Genomic DNA, 19,661 nt, shown 5'->3' with positions numbered 1-19,661 from the left:
TCGTCATCATTGTGTACATAAAATGAGAAATGACAGACACAGAAAAATGTAATATGCCTTTCCATTTAAAGGCATAGTCCATGATATTGACCCTTTTTTTTGTCAAATTCAGCAAAATTCTACTCATGTTCCTTTAGCTTTTCCTAAAAAACAACCCAGCTCTGTTAATGGAAAACAAAGTAGTGTTACTGTTCCATCCTTTAAACAACAAGGGGTGCACATATGCCAGGCCCCGTAGTGGTAATGTCCAAAGGCCACATGGTCGTTTTGGGTTGAGAACCGGCTGCCTTACACCCCAGAGTCATTTTTGACCCCACGGTCGTTTTGGCGATTTTTAAAATTTGTATTAAATATTTGAATAGTGTTTTATCCCTTATGCATTTCCCTAGTATAAGTGGAGTTTAAGTGGGGTTTAAAGAGAAACTTCAAATCACCACCACGGAATCTGTAATTTTACTGCAAAAAATCACCCCGAAAAGTTGCACAATCCTGGATGGACTGAAATCTTTACATGCATGAGTTTGCATGCATAAGTTTGCAGGCCCCAATGTCGTTTTGGCGTGTGGACCCCACACCCTTTTGGTATGTGGGCCCACACGTGTTAGGCCCCACAGTCCTTTTTCAGCTTGGGCCCCACAGAGCTACGGGTGTGCGGGTCCAACTGTCGTTCTGACCACAAACAGGGGCAGGGCAACTCAGGAACAGGGGTGAGAACCATAGACATACTGTATATAAATATCTATATGTCTATGGTGAGAACCTGCTGCCTCTCATCTTGTGAAATACCACCACTGGGCACTAGAGGGTGCTGTGGAGCCAGTTGTCAAGGCGCACAGGTAGAATTCTTCCAGTTTCTGTCAGTCACATGACTTGATATTAGAGTGCTGGGAACAACATGGGTAGTAACTGGAGTTTCCTGTTAGCACAGCCATAAAGTCACAAGAAAGTCAGAGTGTAAGAAGTGGCTTTCTTCAGGTCAGACATTTAGTCTGTGACTCCGTGACCATCGGCACCAGCTCTCTTTCAATGTCACCATGGTAGCTTGGTTTTGAATGTATTGTTACTTGTGCTGTATCAGTATTATTTTACTGGTGTTTTGGTCCTATGTTAAGTCCTATGTAGCTGTAGCCTATAGTATTATTTTACTGGTGTTTTGGTCCTATGTTAAATCCTATGTCACCTTGGGTACCTAAACCTGCACCCTGTCCACAATGCCAAAGAGCCAGGCCTATTGGTATGGCAGTCAGAGTGCATATTCAACCGTAGTGACGGCACTCCATCACAAGCTGGACAAAAGTTATAACTATAACCTCTCGAGACCGTGCCTTAATTATAGTCCAAATCCAGTGACTTTGGTATAATAAAGGTATAAGGTATTATAAAAAACCGGTATATGACTTCAAATAGACCACCACTCCACTCCTTATGAATCAGTTTATGACACAGGAAATCCCATGCATTTCAATCGTCCGCCACTTGATGAGCACTGGACAAGTTGCAACTTGCAAATTTCTTCTGGAAAAACACCAAGCGCTGTACTAACAGAAAGGGCGGTGCTTTTCAGTAGTTCTGGAGAATTTCTGGTCATTCGCGTTTTGCAATATTAATTTAACTCAGACGCAAACGTCTGCAGGGGAAGCTGTGTGGCCAGGTCTACAATTCGCACCCACACTGACGTGGTCCCACGTCTTTCTGCCACAACAGAAGCTGGAAGTCGAAGTTTTGATGTTGCTGCTGCTTTTGTGCTTTGCCCGGAAAGCATACCGATTTATCTCAGAAAACGGTGAGAATGGATAGGAAGGAAGGAAGGATGGAGGCTAATATCACGTCTAAAACTAGTTACCGAATGGAGAGTCTTCCTGAAACTCTCGGACCCTCGGTTTCCTAACCTATTGTATGCATCTATGTATGCGTCTTCCGTACTTTTCCAAAGGATGAAGTGTTGTCATTGGGAAAATCTTCCATTCTGTCATGTGCATGTTTGGGCATTAAGCCAATTCATGACATTACAGCCAGGAAACAAGCGGGGAGCCAGGCCCAGCCCACACACAATGTTGGTCATATATGACGGTAGTGATTGAATGGTGGAATATTTAAACATATGTTGGCCTATGTCTTCAGATAGTGTCAGCATTATTTGTCTTTGTGTTTGTTATATGCTGGCCGTCAACCTATTTAGCGTCATGCTAATATGGCCTGAACATACTGCAAAACGGTTATTTGATCGATTTGATTAGTTAACGCCTCCCGTTATGTTCAGAATGTAGCCGTCAAAGTGTCAACTCACAAATATCAGAAAAGGGGTGTGACACTTTATCAGCGAGGGAGCGAATGACTAAGTTTATAAAAGAACACAGACGTGCTAGGGCATGCATCAAAAGAGCAAGTTGGGACATTGTTGCTACGTTTACCACGTTACTACTGTAGGGTAACGTTATCTAGCTGGCTGAGTAAGCAGCAGTGGGCTATTCATGATCCCCGCCGGGGCTGTAATGGGGTTTACCTTTAGCCTACATGTATCACTGTTAGTGGATCGTGTTTGAATTAAGCTAACTTTATTTTAAAAGTGAGAGTTAACCACTCATACTTTGACGTTGGCCAACTTAAAGTTTGGAAGTGATTATTGTCTTACGAGTTAATAGGCATGTGTGACGTTTTTGAAAGATTCAAGGAACAATAAAGCATGGCGCTGAATATAACAAGTCTGCTGCCTAGCGTTTTTTTTTATTATTATTTGATTTGGGTGAGGGCGGGGGGCTGTTGAAATAATTTTGTCCCGGGCAGGCATCATGCACGCCATGCCAGATAACAGCATTAAGCATGAACAGCATTACATTAAGGAAGTTGTTCTTATAAATGAATCATTCGAAGGCTCGAAACCACAAGACCATGCCCATGTTCAATGCATTTTTCTTCAACGGTCTGTATTAACGTCGCCGTCCATGTGTGTTGGACAGAAGACTGTGAATGAGGGACGTGCAGTGTGACAGAACCTAGAGACTGATGAACGATCAGCACCTCGGCCACCACATGCGCTCTGATTGTCTGATCGTGTCACCACAAAGAATGATCGCAAATTCACTTCATCACTTTTATCTAAGCCTTGTCTTGGGAGTGAAACATTTTGAGTGGTACATGCATAGGCCTTCATTGGAACTTCTTCTTGAGTAACTTGTGGCAGCTTATTATAAAGTCTTTTTCTTGAGTAACCTATAGCAGCTTAGTATAATGTCTTTTTCATTAAGGGTAGTTTACCCAGTTTTGCATGTGTGGTCAAAATGAAAGCCAGTCATTAAATACAAGTTTATCTGCCAATTGAATAAAAACAGGCTAAACTGTCACACTGAATGTGTCACACACTAAACGAAGGAGGCAATGGAAATACAATAATTTTGACAATTAAATAAAAAGAAGTTCCAGAATGGGTAAATGCAGAGGAAAAATTCACTGCGACCTCTGTTTGTGTGTGTGTCCTGTGTCGCCACCCTAAATGCACGTGTGTGTTGCTGTGTGATGTTTTGCCACCCTAAATTAACTGACTTTGACTTAGATGTTCGTCATCGGCTGATACACGCTCCAAAGCCTTTTAGTTAGTCATTGGCTGATACAAGCTCCAAAGCCTCTTTAATTTAGTTTAATGTATCATAATACAGATCCTTACCGGATTAATTATTAACATATAAGTGTCCTTCATTTAGCCAATTTAAATGTTATGTTCAGGTTCATTTTGAGCACATTTACAGTTCATAGTTAATGTATCACTACACAGATTCTGTCATTGTATGAGTAAATAACACACATGCTGAGACAGGGAGACCTCGGCGGACTGTGTTGTTGTGGACATTGCTCAGAGCTTTCATTGCTTTTGAGGGGTACATTAGATTCATTAGATTATAAAACACGCTTCCAGATCAGATGAGACATATTGAAGTTATACAAACTCAGGAGAATATTGTTTTTCACTTAATTGCAGAATTGGCAGTTTTTTTAGAACTACACTGTCATGTTAGCACAAATGTAACAGAAAAGTTTAGGGTTTTTTCTGTCCTGATGTGTTCATGATCTTAAAGTTAATGCTTAACCTTTCAACTATCGAGTTTGTTAATTCCATTAAAAGAATGCATTCTTCAACATGGGCATTCAGAGGAAGTGAAACCCACCTTTAGGAACCTGTCTCGACTGCTATAAGCATTTAACACTTAAACTAAATCGTGCATTTTGGTACATCCTCCATGTAACTTAGAAATCAAGTGCAGATGTAGTGCAGGTTGAGGAAGCAGCAGCTGGACCATCAGGGCTTCAGGTGAGATCTCACTCATGTTTGGGATATCCAAAAAGGACAACAAAAATAAGTGGTCAAATAAATTTGGAGGATGTTTTTTTTTTTTTTACTTAGTTTTTATTATTAGTTAGTACACAAATGTTTGCCGGTTCAATATAACATCAATTAAGTTTATTTCTATATGGTGGGGGCTGCTGGGCAATGCTGAGACCAAATCTACGCCCTTGCATTAAGAGGAAGTGAAACCCGCCTTTGGGAAACTGTGCATATTGGTACATCCTCCATGTTGTCCCTCCCTGTGTGCTTAAGCCCTTTTGCTGACATATTACCTTGATTTAAACACACACACACACACACACACACACACACACACACACACTCGCTCTTTCACACACACACACACACACACACACACACACACACACACACACACACTCGCTCTTTTGCTGACACATTACCTTGATTTAAACACACACACACACACACACGCTCTTTTACTGACACATTACTTTGATTTATTGGGTGTTATTCATAGAGTAAAAGAGTTATCTCCAATTTAAAATGAGTTAAAATAATGCATGCTATGCATGTTGAGCAGATTTGACACTTTGACAGTAGTATCGAATGTGTTCAAGGACTCTTACTCTTAGGTACAGTGTGTAGTGTTTTTCTTTTAGCAGAAATGGAATACTGTTTTAATAATTATATTTTTATTAGTGCATAACCACCTGTAACTTTTGGTGTGTTTTCGTTAGCTTATCTTATCTGCATAGGAGCAGGTCATCTTCCACGCAGGCCGTCATGTTGCACCACAAAATTTCTACAGTACCCCAGCACCGACAACACTGCTCACAGACAGCACCGACAACACTGCTTACAGACAGCACCGACAACACTGCTTACAGACAGCACCGACAACACTGCTTACAGACAGCACCGACAACACTGCTTACAGACAGCACCGACAACACTGCTTACAGACAGCACCGACAACACTGCTTACAGACAGCACCGACAACACTGGGTTACAGACAGCACCGACAACACTGCTCACAGTCAACACCAACAACACTGCTCACAGACAGCACCAACAACACTGGGTTACAGACAGCACCGACAACACTGCTCACAGACAGCACCGACAACACTGGGTTACAGACAGCAACACTGGGTTACAGACAGCACCAACAACACTGCTCACAGACAGCACCGACAACACTGCTTACAGACAGCACCGACAACACTGGGTTACAGACAGCACCGACAACACTGCTCACAGACAGCACCGACAACACTGCTCACAGACAGCACCGACAACACTGCTTACAGACAGCACCGACAACACTGGGTTACAGACAGCACCGACAACACTGCTCACAGACAGCACCGACAACACTGGGTTACAGACAGCAACACTGGGTTACAGACAGCACCAACAACACTGCTCACAGACAGCACCGACAACACTGGGTTACAGACAGCACCGACAACACTGCTTACAGACAACAACACTGGGTTACAGACAGCACCGACAACACTGCTTACAGACAACAACACTGGGTTACAGACAGCACCGACAACACTGCTCACAGACAACAACACTGGGTTACAGACAGCACCGACAACACTGCTCACAGACAGCACCGACAACACTGCTTACAGACAACACCGACAACACTGCTTACAGACAGCACCGACAACACTGCTCACAGACAACACCGACAACACTGCTCACAGACAGCACCGACAACACTGCTTACAGAATGCACCAACAACACTGCTCACAGACAACACCGACAACACTGCTTACAGACAACACCGACAACACTGCTCACAGACAGCACCGACAACACTGCTTACAGACAGCACCAACGACACTGCTCACAGACAACACCGACAACACTGGGTTACAGACAGCACCGACAACACTGCTCACAGACAGCACCGACAACACTGGGTTACAGACAGCACCGACAACACTGCTTACAGACAGCACCGACAACACTGCTTACAGACAACAACACTGCTTACAGACAGCCTTTTGCTTTTTTTATGTTTTGGGTGGGAGCTTGAATTTGGTGGCGCAAGTTGGAAGATAAAGAAGAAGAGAGAATGGGAGTCAGTGGTTGGCGGTAATGTCTAACCATTTTGTCTTTTGAGATGTTTGAGTTTGAGAGTCCAAGTTTTGACATGGAGGATCCTTATTATTATTTAGCACAAGAAAAAACAAGGCAGTGTGAATCTTTGATGTCAAAGAGGCAAGAAACATGAAGGAAAACGAAATGGGGATAGCAGAAAACAAGGATAAACATGAGTGCGGCCTTCCCAAATCGAAATCGCAGAAGAGGGACGAATATTTTCAGAGTGACGCCGAAGTTGTCTGACAACGAGTTGTAATCTATCCAACCAACAGTTAGTTGTTTGATAGATTTAGCTAGAACAGGGCCGTGGGGATAGCACATAAGGGGGGACCCATCTGCTTGAGGTCGGCCGGGTGGTGATAGGAAGGTGGGAAGGGGGAGGGTTGTGTGGCAGAAGGGGGAGGGACACAACAGGGGTTGTACACAGCCAGCATTAGGGCGCTGGACATAGTATGTATACAGACATTAGGTGAAAGGTCTACTGAAACGAAGAAAGCGAAAGCAAGCCATGTTGTCGCTCTAACCACAAAAAATGACTATGCAGGGAACACACACAACTTTGGTCGGAAATGACGGAGATAACAAATGTGCAGAAAACACACACATGTACGATAAGAGCGTTGGTTCAAAGTATCCTATCCTAAAAAAAAATCTCTAAGAAACTCATTTGTCAAGTGATGACGACTTCATTGACACGTTGCCTTCACAGTTCCCTTGAAATTGCCCCCAGCTGCTGACAATTATTGAAAATAAAAGTGTGGGTTAACTGTAAACGTGCTCATAATGAAACTCAACATAACCTTTATCAGATTATATTGGCTAATGGAAGGATATAATTTATGACTTAATGACTATAGCCTATCTTTATGATCTTAAAACACATGACATGTTTGATTAACCTCTCCACACCTGCAGGCCAAGGTGATTACGGGAAAAGTCTCCTGAAAGCAAGAAAGCGAAAGCATGCCATGTTGTCACTCTTACTACATTAATGACTGTGCAGAGAACACACACAACTATGGTCAGAGATGACTGACCAGGACACACACAACTATGGTCAGACATAACTGACCAGGACACACACACAACTATGGTCAGAAATGACTGACCAGGGGACACACACAACTATGGTCAGAAATGATAGCGATAACAAATGTGCAGAGGACACACACTTGTACGAAAAGAGCGTTCCAAAAACATCCTCTAAGAAACTCATTTGTAAAGTGATTCATTCATTGACACATTGCCTTCAAGGTTCCCTAAAATCCTGTAATTGTAACGTTATAATTCCTGACAAAAAAAGACAAAATGAAAAAGAAAACATGTTCTCAGTACGCATTTTTACTTTTCAGACCCCTTATCAGCATTTCAGTCACCTGCAGTCTGGGATTTGTCAGGGCCCAACAGCTTGGGAGTGTTGGTCCACCTGACCTTAGAGTTGCTATTATGTTTTTAAATGACAAATGTGTACCAAGTCACGTGCTGTGACTTTAGATTACAGGTGGCAATAAATAAATGAACACAACTTAATCATGTTTAAAGTGGATGATGATCTATGTAGATCACATAAGATCATATTGAAATTTAAAAAAAGATGTACTATAAGAAGATAATAACGAAGATTATATCCCTAAAGCTGGTAAGGTAAAACCCAGCGTGATCAAGCATTCACTGATACTGTCTAAAAGTGTCCTCCAAATGTTTAGACTTTTTGTAAAAGTGTTCAAAGGTTGCTTCATTTGCACAATGCTTTGTGTTGATCACATAAACATGCTGTACTTTCGATCTCATTTATTCACATGACGGCACCATGTCAAAGCGAAACAGATGAAATGTTTGTTTAATTAACCTCTCCACCTGCAGGCCAAGATGATTACAGGAAAAGCCTCCTGAAAGCAAGAAAGCGAAAGCATGCCATGTTGGCACTCTTACTACATTAATGACTGTGCAGAGGACACACACAACTATGGTCAGAGATGATAAAGAAAACAAATGTGCAGAGAACACACACATGTACGATCAGAGCGTTGGTTCAAAATATCCTCTCCAAAAACTATCCTATCCAAGAAACTCATTTGTAAAGTGTTGACTGCTTCATTGACACGTTGCCTTCAAGGTTCCCTTAAAAAATTGCATCCTGTAACTGTAACATTATAATTCATGATATTAAAAAGGCAAAATGAAGAAGAAAACATGTTGAATGTTCTCACTATACTTTTTTGCTTTTCGGACCCTTCATCAGCATTTCAGTCACCTGCAGACTGGGATTGGTCAGGACCCAACAGCTTGGGAGTGTTGGTTCACCTTGGGTCATTCTGAAAGTGATGTTGACCTCGGAATTACTTTATTATGTTCTGAATTGACAAACTTGTACTGTGACCTCTTTTAGAAGTGGCATTTAAAACTTTTCAAACTGTTCGATATGAGAAATGTCTTGAGATGTCCAAAGGAGATCATAATATGTTGTCATGAAATGAAACGGTTCAAAGTTGTATAACCTGATTACTTTTACTTTTATTCTTTTGAAGTTATAAGAGAAGAAGAAAATCAACACACTATCCTATGTTCCCAAAGTGGATGATGATCTATGTAGATCACATAAGATCACATTGAAATCACATAATCCAAGAGATACAGTATGTGCATGTCCATATTACCTATATTTATATTACAGTAGGAAGGCAACTAAGCTCTTCCTCTTCACTGTGTCCCCCCCCCCCATTTGTCTGTTTGCCTGCCAAGGCTCTGAATGACAAAATGTTTCTTATCAGTGAATGTTAATATTTACCTGAGTTTGATTGACAGGTCATGTTAATATTTACCTGAGTTTGATTGACAGGCCATGCTGGAGGGGCTGAGATGAAATCACATGGTTACTAGGAAAAAGCACTGTATGCTAGAGCTCTTATATGTGACATTAAATACAAACATTGCAAGACACTGGTGGATGAACTGCACACAAGCTGCAATTTAACTGATAATGTGAAGTTGTTTCACACAGGGATGTGTGCAGGCATAAAGTAAACATCACCCCCATATTAAACACATTGTGAGAGATAGAGAGAGAGAGAGAGAGGGAGAGGGAGAGGGAGAGAGAGAGAGAGAGGGAGAGGGAGAGGGAGAGGGAGAGGGAGAGGGAGAGGGAGAGAGCAGGAGAGAGAGGGATGTGCAGGCATAAAGTAAACATCACCCCCATATTAAACACATTGTGAGAGATAGAGAGGGAGAGGAAGAGGGAGAGGGAGAGGGAGAGAGAGAGGGAGAGGGAGAGGGAGAGAGAGAGAGGGAGAGGGAGAGAGCAGGAGAGAGAGGGATGTGCAGGCATAAAGTAAACAGCACCCCCATATTAAACACATTGTGAGAGATAGAGAGGGAGAGGGAGAGGGAGAGAGGGAGAGAGAGACACAGGGAGGGAGAGGGAGAGGGAGAGAGGGAGAGGGAGAGGGAGAGGGAGAGAGGTAGAGGGAGCGAGCAGGAGAGAGAGGGATGTGCAGGCATAAAGTAAACAGCACACCCATATTAAACACATTGTGAGAGATAGAGAGAGAGAGGAAGAGGGAGAGGGAGAGGGAGAGAGAGAGGGAGAGGGAGAGGGAGAGAGAGAGAGGGAGAGGGAGAGAGCAGGAGAGAGAGGGATGTGCAGGCATAAAGTAAACAGCACACCCATATTAAACACATTGTGATAAATATGACAAGTTGTTATGAGCCTCCATGTGCCTTCACTAAATGAAAGACAGTTGTGGGGTTGTCTGTATTCATGTGACCGTTCATGCGGTAAGACACACAATACATTAGTGTAATTATCATAAGATTTGTATTGAAGGCTTTGGTCATTGCATCATTAAAAATACTTCTCGCAATCCTTTTATTACATTCACAGCATGCAATCGAGATGTTTATATCTTTGTAATTGAACCTATAAACAAATTACATGTTGTATAAGTCCTCCAAGGCCATGATTTGCAATTCATTTATGAACCAGATTCAGCAGCAGTCAGAATGAAACAGAACCCTAGGTGGTAGTTTTTCCATTATCCTGCCAAAAAACACATACGAACAAACACACCGAACACATAACCTCCTCGGCGTGAAAACCTTTCCATTGGTTTGACCTGTAAAGATGTACAGATCCTGCCGTTGGCAATAGAGGGATCAAATATAGAGATACTGATGGTGAACAGTACACAGAGTTCACAATGCATGTTAACGCTGCAATATGTACATATTATATGTCCATCAGAGATAGGCAGAATAAAATATGGATGGGGAACATGAACCCCCTGTAATTCAATTAAATTAAATTCAATTTTATTTGTATAGCGCCATAACAATACAATCGCCTCTAGGCGCTGCCTGTTAGGCAGGAAGAAACCTTAGGCAGAGACACGAAGGAAAGGACTGCTCGTGATATGAAGTTTCAATCTACTAGTACATGCAATAAGAACTAAAGCATGTGTTTAAGTGTCTGAGATATGTTTTCTATTTCTTAAAAAGGCAGTATTTATTGTTACACCAGGTTTTATTGCTCTTAGTTTGACTGTTCTCTCCCTTGTACGTCGCTTTGGGCAAAAGCGTCTGCTAAATGACTAAATGTACATGTAGAGATGAAATGAGATATGACTGCAGTGAAAATGATTCTATGTAACAATACATTTCTGAGTTTGTAAGATCTTGCATTGAGCATCCCACCCAACAATAACAAGCGAAAAAATTACAATCAAAGTGTATTCTGAATCAGAATCTCATTGTGAGGTTCAAGACGAGTGCACAATGTTAATGCTAGACAAGATGCAGTTGCATCAGTCTGACAAAAGCTTTATTGTGTAATGGTTAGGCCATGCTCCAGACTGGGGAACAGACTCATGTGTAATGGACAGGCCATGCTCCAGACTGGGGAACAGACTCATGTTGTCTGTGGGGGTGCTCAGAGGACTAGTCCTTAGTGGAGTTTCACAGACTGTGTGATGGTTACATAGCTGCCATGCTTTGTGGCATTTTGCTGATTCTGGTCCAGCATTACAGTGCAGCATAGCTCTGCCTGGAAAGAGTTCAGTCTCCCACTCAACTGCACTCACCCATCTTCACAGTAGCTTTGTTGTTTGACCAGTAGAAATGTCTAACTTTCACTTTGCAATCTCACAAAGTAGGTTACTTGTAGAAACATTAATGATTGTTGTGTTATGATTTGTAGTGGGGCTAAAGGAGTTCATTATGTTTTTTCAATGTTTTACATTTTTGTATTTCTATCAGTGCAATTTAAAAGCAATTCAGACTTTTAAAACATGTACATTTTTGTGACAGATATTTTCTTCTTATCATGTATTAGATCACGGGACAGCAGGAGTAAAGAAACATGGCGTAACAAACATGAAAAAAAATGAACTGCTGGCATGCCTGCCCAAACACATGTCCTCACATCTGCAAACAGACACATGCGCACAGACCTCTAGGTACTTTTCCAACACTAAGTCTCCTCCCAATTCGACAGCCCCTCCCATTTCCTTTTCACTGCCTCTCCCTGATGACAAATGTTTGTAAACCCCAGGCACGTGCGTTTCTGTGGCTATAAAGGCAGGCTGAGTTCATTCAAACAGAAACAGACAGTTTAACGGATTACCAGATGAGTCTGTGGGTCAGTCCAGATCTCATTGACTACAACACACATGCAAATACAGAATACAAAGAAATGACAGACAACATGAACGGTAAGAATTTGTACTTCATTTGTTAAACTTTTCTTTCATTACAAAGCTACAGTTATAACCAACCTGCACATTTTCATCAAATCTCTTCTAAACATCAGGCTATTCTAACACCAGTCAGTAATACAGATAGCTTGTTCAGGCAGTTACAGTAGCATCATGGGGGTACAGATAGCTACCATTTTTGGGGCAAGTACAGTAGAATCATGGGGGTTTCCTCTGGTCCTATGCGTGTAAATATGGCAAAAATGTGAAAGGGAAGTAGAGATGGTAGTCATCAGGAGTGGCAGTTTATCAGTCACCTGCTTCCCCAGATATTACTATTGCACTAGGCCGTGCATGAAGACACACTCTTATTAGTTGGTTAGATGATGAAATCAAATTCAAATTAAAGCTTAATTTCAAATCTAAAAATAAAAACATGGTTGAGGAGAGAGCACTATGACTGGGGGAGAGCTCTTAGATACCTAATGTATAGGTAGCACGATTACATGAAACCCAGTTTTTCTCTTTTTAAAATAGTTTTCTTTTTTCTTCTCATTGACCAGTAGGTGCCAAGCTCACCCATCGTTGTGGACTAACCTGCCTGGGCCCTCTGACCTTCCACCCTGGGGCCGTGGGCAAGAAGGTCACCCTCAGCCACGGGAACTGCAGGGCCTCGAGGGACTTGGAGACCTTCCAGGATGGCCTGGTGTTCAGCAGTCGCCCGGTGAAGCCTAAGGAGACGGTGCATTTCCAGGTGGAGCGAAGCCTTTTAGCCTTTCAAGGAGCCGTGCGGGTGGGATTCACCAACGTGTGCCCAACCAACCGCTCTCTCCCATCCCTGGCCATACCCGCCCTCACAGACAAGCCTGGGTACTGCGCACTGCCGGTGCCTCATAGTCACTGCCCGCCTGGCACCATGATCACCTTCTGGATGAACCGTGCGGGACAGCTTTGTTTCAAGACATCCACTGGAATGTGTAAAAATACGCAGACTGATTTGGACCTCACTCTTCCCCTTTGGGCCCTTATTGATGTCTACGGGCAGTCAACCACAGTGCTCTTACTCGGTGAGTTCACAGACGGTGTACAATGAGGCCATTTCTATCTTATAGGCCAACTATAGCCAGTGTGTCCTACGGTAATTGACTGATCTTCTGGTTATGTCTCTACTTTATAGGTTCTGAAAGGAGGACTTGTACGTTTATTAGAGAATCCTGCCCTGTTCCTGACAGCTTGTTTGAATGTGGCTATGAAGACACCCCACCTCGGTTAAAGAGAAGGATAGAAATGGCTCAAGGGGACCAAAGCAACAATAACAAACCTCCAACAGGTTAGTATCATTCAGTAGAAAGACCTTCTGAAGGCAGGCCAAGTGAAGCCTAGAAATCTGTAATTTTCAATGGAGCAACTCGAATTGCTTTTACAATATGCAAACCTTGAGTCAGGCATTCCTCTAAGACAGCTCTTCTTCGATCTTCCAGAATCCAGGTCAGAGGACTTGTGCTCGGTGTGCCAGGATCGTGAAGCTAGTTTGGCCCTCCGCTGCGGACATCGCTGCCTGTGCCTCCCCTGTGCTAACAGGGTGTTTGCAGAGTTCGGGACGTGTCCTCTGTGTCGGCAGAGTGTCTAGAAGAGTTTTGGACCTGGGCCTAGTTTCCCGAACGCTAAAAAGGACTTGAAATCGGTCGTAAGAGGGATTCTTGCTGGGCGGTTTCCCGACGCCGCACTTACGGCTATGATGAGTCTACGATGTCGCCAAAATCCACGTCGGCCGTTAAGATACGTCGTTATCGGGAAACGAGGCCCTGTCCTCTGTGTCGGCAGACAGTCTAGAATGTTCCATGCGGTGGTTGTGGTGCTGCCGTGCTGCCCACAGGCTAATAAAGACACTAAAAGGTTTCAAATCAGATGCGTCTGGTAGACACTAGAAGTATACCTGCACCCTACTTCAAGCAGTGCTATATGTTATTGCACTCTGATCATTTTGTACAGCCTTTATGCACTTTAAATACTGTTTTGAATACTCATTTTTTAAAGCATTTATGCACTTTAAATACTGTTTTGAGGAAGGCTTTTCCAATGTTTGATCAATGTGAATTGATTAAGGTTTACAAAAACATGTACTGATCAGAAAGTCTAATACGTCTCCAGTCTCCTGAGGGAACTGTTTACACCATACATTGTATATTTTGAGTCCTGTTTACATTATTTATTTGGTACTTGTAAATATTTGTGAATATATTTGTCAATATTTGTATATATAATTAAATCATGACTTGTCAAAACATGTACATTTGGTTATGGTTGATCATTGTTTTTCAAAAGAGGGACTAAGAGAGAGAGAGAGCGAGCGAGAGAAAGAGAGAAAAGGGGAGAATAACTAGCTAACTGACAGATGGGGTATGTTGTATCTGAACAGCCAAATAATCAATCATTTGAATATGTTATAATAATCAAGAAATAAAGTCTAACCACTAAAACCTTGTTCTCGGTATGGACGGGAAAAAGGAGCATTTAGTAATCTCTTCGGAAGAAATGAGCAATCAAATCAGCGGATCATATTGATCTGGTTGTTGCTTACTGTCACTTTTACTGACTGATAGTGATATCACACAATTTATGATTCACTATCGATCTGCTACATACCCAGCAAACCAACAAACTTCTACTCGTATTCAGTAAACTGAGTCTGTCTAGGACGCTGTTTGAACTAGGATCATTTATTGATCAAGAAGATTGATCCCTGCATTGAATTAGCATCATATATTGGTCAAGAAGATAACCCTCTGCATTTAACTCCTCCGTTAGCAGCGAACACAAACACACCCGGGAGCAGTTTGGGTGCCTTGCTCAAGAACACCTCAGCGGTGGATGTTAAGAAAGGGGAAAGCACACTTTATTCTGCCTACATCTTTATTTTGTCTACATCTTTAGTCTGTCGACGGCTTCATTCTGTTGACGTCTTTCTTTATTTATCACTGCTGGTTCAGAGAAGTAACTAGCTCGGTCGCAAGACCGCTTCTCTAATACCTAGGCCAAGGCTGCCCCACGCAGCTTCCAATGACCTGTTTGATGCCCTATAGGCTACTGATGGCTGTGAAGACTCAAACTAATAATATAAAATAACAAAAGCACAACAGGTTTGTTCGTGTTTTCTTGATTGTGAATTGATACCAGTAAAAAGGATCCTCTCACCAAAAACCAACTAATAAGACTGATCTAGTTGTATAGTTTAGAACTACGTGAAAACAGGCAGAACCACCACTTCCATCCTTTAAACGTGATCAAATCATAAAGATTGAAATGAACTGATCAGAGTTCTTTTAGTGTACTTGCTTTCATCAGCGTTAGTTGAAGACTGGTTTCTGTGTTTTTGAAGATATGCTGCCACCTAGCGACCATATGATGTTTTTTTTTTCAGTAACACCAAGAGAAATGACCAGATATGATTGTTTTTTTGGACTCAGATTGAGGAAAGATGATGACATGGAAGACATGGTCATATAGAATAAACCATACAGGGACATCTCTGACGTAAGTCAGCTGCACATCTAAGACCCACTTACCCCTCCATTAAAATACAAGGGTCGTTAGACATTGTTAATTACTCTATGCAGAGCATTAACTTAAAAGTGACTTTACAAACAGGCTCTCAAAATACTTGCCAAAAAAACCTAAATCACATCATCACTGTTCTCTCCTCCATTAGTACAGACTTTTGAGTTGGGACAACCTTATCACATTTAAGAACTGCTGTTTAATGTTCAAAATACGGTTTTACCTGGCTCCACCACTATGCAGCCTATAGTTTAGAACAGCAGCAACCAGTGCTACTCGAGGGGCAGCAAGAGGAGACTGTGATATTCCTTTTAAAAAAAAAGTGTGTTTGGACAGTCGGTTTTCTCAGTAAGGTCAGCCCGGGAATGGCACCATCTCCCACAGAACATTAGAGAATCAATCTCATTCAACTGCTTCAAAAGAAATCTCAAAGCATGTGTGAAAAGGCAGCCCCTCCTTTTCCCTAACGCACCTGACACCACCCGCGACATTTAAACTGAACGCTACTTCTCTGCCACACGGAAACACGCACACACGCATCCATACACAACCGGTTACTTTGGAATGTTGCACGGTGCCGGCAACCGTGTATCCATTCCAACACAGCACGATCATATTTCACAAATCGCTCTGTTACTCACCCAGTTACCATGCACCATCATAGCGATCAGCTTGGTACCAGTTGTATCCGCTCCATAACTCATTTCACGCTGTTAATCCATACATTGTCGCACCACACAAACAAGCATTGACATCACACACACTTCCTGGTCCCGCAAACTTTCCGTCCCCCAAGAAACCTGAGCTCTGGACAATTGCATGATTAAATGCTGAGATAATTGTGTAATTGGGATGGGGGAAAGGGAATGATTTGTGCAGGGGTAATGTCATTGTGTATCATGTCTACTTATATGTAAACGGACTGTTTAGTACCCTATTGTAGATGGTATGTTCCAATGAAGATAATTGGAAGGCTTTATTTAAGCTCAAGATTTTCTCACTTCTGGGTGGGAGTCTGGAGAGCAGGTAGACTGAAAAGCAAGTAGAAGTGATTTTGATTGTGAAGGAGAATTGTGCATTAGTAATTGGTGTTTGTTTGTTTGTTTGTTTGTTTGTTTGTTTGTTTGTTTGTTTGTTTGTTTGTTTGTCTGTTTAGAGGGTGTTTGCTGGCGTTTTGTCACTGCACTGTTTTGTCATCATTGTTTTTGCACTGTAAATAAATTCTCACTTAAGTTCACTGGATATCACCTTGTTTTGCCGTGTTCTTCACACCCTCACCCAAGACCTCTGGAAGTCCTAGGGCCACCATCCTGGTGTGGGAGTTAGCGCGAGGCGCAATCTTTTCACAGCATGGTTGAAAAATAACCAAAAATTTGATCATTAGTCGGTAAGCAGTAGAACTTGTATATTGGGATTCATTTTATTTTATTTCATTGTATTATATTGTATTTTATTTATCTTATTTTATTTTTGATTTATTGTCTGATTTTGATTTATATTTGATGTATACGTTCATGCCTTTTTTTTTAAGGTGTATAGCCTTTTTCACTCTGGCCGGGGGACTGCCAATGGAAACTAGCCTTTTGGCTATAATTGGGTGCATTTACATCTTAATGTTCATGAATGTACACTGTCCCTCTTGATCAAATAAACAAATTGTATTGTATTGAATAACTGTCAAAAACCTCAAGACTAGGAGCAGTGTGATTTCCCTCATATATATAGGATATGTAGCATTGCATTGTTGCATACATCAAAAGTAATTACCAGAAGAAGCATTGTGGACCTAATTTGCAATAAGAATAATGAAAAAAAAACAGCTGAACGTTAAATATCATTTTTCACAACCATTTATTTTCACACAACTTCTCTGTGACAGAGGGTTGTGCTGTGACTGCACAATATGATGTTACAGTGAGACACTGAATGGCAAGTTGTTCAATTTTGAGCCTTTTCAGTGTGTCAGGAACTTGAGTCTGCTGGTCATCCAGGTCTTAGGACAGGACTTAATAACTGGCCATAGTGCTGGTGAGCCAGTCGTTGAAGAGGCAAACCTGTTTAGTAAAAGAGACAAAAGTTAAATAAACTGGCATGTTAAAAGAAAGTCTAAAAAGAAGTCTAGATACTTTGTGTCATCAATCTTACCTTGGCGTAGACACCGGGGTTGCCGGCCTCAGCACAGCCGTATCCCCAGGACACAACACCCTGCAGCTCACCGTTGCACACCACGGGGCCACCAGAGTCACCCTGAGACAGAGAGAGAGAGAAGGAGAGAGAGAGAGAGAGGGAGAGATGTGTTTGGAATATCCGTGGAGTTAGCTACTGCAGTGATCACTCCAGATCATCAAATAGTGACCATTTTTAGATTTGGTCTTATGATGGAAAGCCTAATAAACTGAAAACCACACACGTTCATTACTAACTAAATTTAGATATTGTGTTTGGCTACTTACATTATAAATACATTTCAAAACATGTAAAAAAAATTATAAAAGACACTCCAGTGCTAAGGTTCCATTTGTCTGGTGCGTGACTGTACCTGGCAAGAGTCCTTGCCTCCCTCCAGGTATCCAGCGCAGAACATGGCATCGGTGATCATGCCGGGGTAGGAGTTGTCACAGTCGCGGTCGGAGAGGATGGGGATCTCCAGGCACTGGAGCTTGTCGCCGCTAACAGCTTAAGAGACACAATGAGGTAATTAATGGATTGAAGGGGATCAAAACTAACTAATGACTGTTTGTCATTCCGGTAGGCTCTGTAATGGTTAACCTCAGGGTGGCATACTCACCGGAGCTCATGGTGTTGCCCCAGCCGGACACGAGGCACTTGGTGCCAGCGGCGGCACAGCTGGTGGGCAGGGCCACGGTCTGCACGTACTTGTTGAGGGTGGCGGGCTTGCTCAGCTTGATCAGCATGATGTCGTTGTCTATGTTGTAGGAGCTGTAGTTGGGGTGACGGATGACGCGGGAGGATTTGATGAACTGCTCATTTCCCTCAGTCACTCTGATGTGGTGCTCGCCCATGCGAACCTCAACACGGCTGAGAGGCAAGGGTTACAATGCATAAATTACAAATGAACCAAACAGTAAATTATCATTTTTATTACTTTTGATGTATGATGAGTTTTGTGAACCCTTTTTTGTAATAGTATTGTATCTTATCATATCATGCAACACCATTTACATTTTGTGAATGCTCAATGGTCAATGTTCAACATTCAACATTGAGGTATTTCAGTTAGTCTTGGTGTTAAAGCAGGACGAGGCCAACACCACGGTCTGTGTCAAAACAAAACTATAAATAATACATTGGTTGAGTGCAAAAACTTACGACTTGTAGCAGTGAGCAGCAGACACGACCCAGTTCTCGTTGACCAGGGAACCACCGCAGAAGTGGTAGCCGGAGTTCAGAGACACCGTCCAGGGCTTGGAGTAGGGCTCGCACTCATACCCTCCAACAATCTTATCATCATCCAGAGCAACTGCACACAAGGCAAAAACATCATGCATTAGTCAGAGTAAAGTATAAGATTTTTTTTTTGCAGAGTGTACAGACATTTTGCGTTATACTCACAAGCAGCTCCCAGGAGCACAAGGAAGACCAGAGACCTCATGATTGCCAGTTGATTCTGTCGATGAATGTCTTACCTGGACACCTGGTATTTATACAGATCGTGAGGTGAGGTGGTGTCGCTGAAACCACGGTTATTGGTCAGTCAGTGACTTATCAGTTTCTATTTCTAGGCACAGTTGTGTTTTTAAGATAAAAAAGAAAACAGCTGCCTTTTTCCCAGGACTTGATTATGTAAAGTGGCTTCATTCCCTCAAATCTTATGTAAAATGCACATAGTAACCCCTGTCTTCTGTTGTCTGATACAATTTAACAAAATGAAACATTACATACAGTATATCCATTTCGATAATTGTGAGAAACAAGTCTCTAGAAGTACATAGCCTAGAAATCACATTGCTGTAAAACTACACACAATTCTTC

The 19,661-nt window shown here is 42.2% G+C and overlaps 2 protein-coding genes across 3 annotated transcripts; one reads left to right on the top strand and one right to left on the bottom strand.

Annotated features, from left to right (window-relative positions):
• Positions 1–12,043: 12,043 nt before the first annotated feature.
• Positions 12,044–13,740, top strand: LOC308380968 (E3 ubiquitin-protein ligase NEURL3-like; the record flags this gene model as incomplete). Its single annotated transcript, XM_080858449.1, has 4 exons — positions 12,044–12,128; positions 12,674–13,177; positions 13,288–13,440; positions 13,592–13,740. 4 exons carry the CDS (start codon positions 12,044–12,046, stop codon positions 13,738–13,740), a joined length of 891 nt encoding a protein of 296 aa, XP_080714575.1.
• Positions 13,741–17,674: 3,934 nt separating this feature from the next.
• Positions 17,675–19,281, bottom strand: LOC308380304 (trypsin-2; the record flags this gene model as incomplete). Of its 2 annotated transcripts, none has more annotated exons than XM_080857602.1 (6): positions 17,675–17,722; positions 17,814–17,915; positions 18,208–18,337; positions 18,453–18,707; positions 18,999–19,149; positions 19,242–19,281. In XM_080857602.1, 6 exons carry the CDS (start codon positions 19,279–19,281, stop codon positions 17,675–17,677), a joined length of 726 nt encoding a protein of 241 aa, XP_080713728.1. The 2 variants fall into 2 exon arrangements, with proteins under 2 accessions (XP_080713728.1, XP_080713727.1); XM_080857601.1 differs by having other exon boundaries at positions 18,208–18,344; positions 18,457–18,707.
• Between the last annotated feature and the right edge of the window lie 380 nt (positions 19,282–19,661).

This window comes from Sprattus sprattus (genome assembly GCF_963457725.1).
Source record: "Sprattus sprattus genome assembly, chromosome: 19".
Lineage (NCBI taxonomy): Eukaryota > Metazoa > Chordata > Actinopteri > Clupeiformes > Clupeidae > Sprattus > Sprattus sprattus.
The sequence above is the reverse complement of the archived record's forward strand: the minus strand, read 5'-3'. Positions and strand labels throughout refer to the sequence as shown.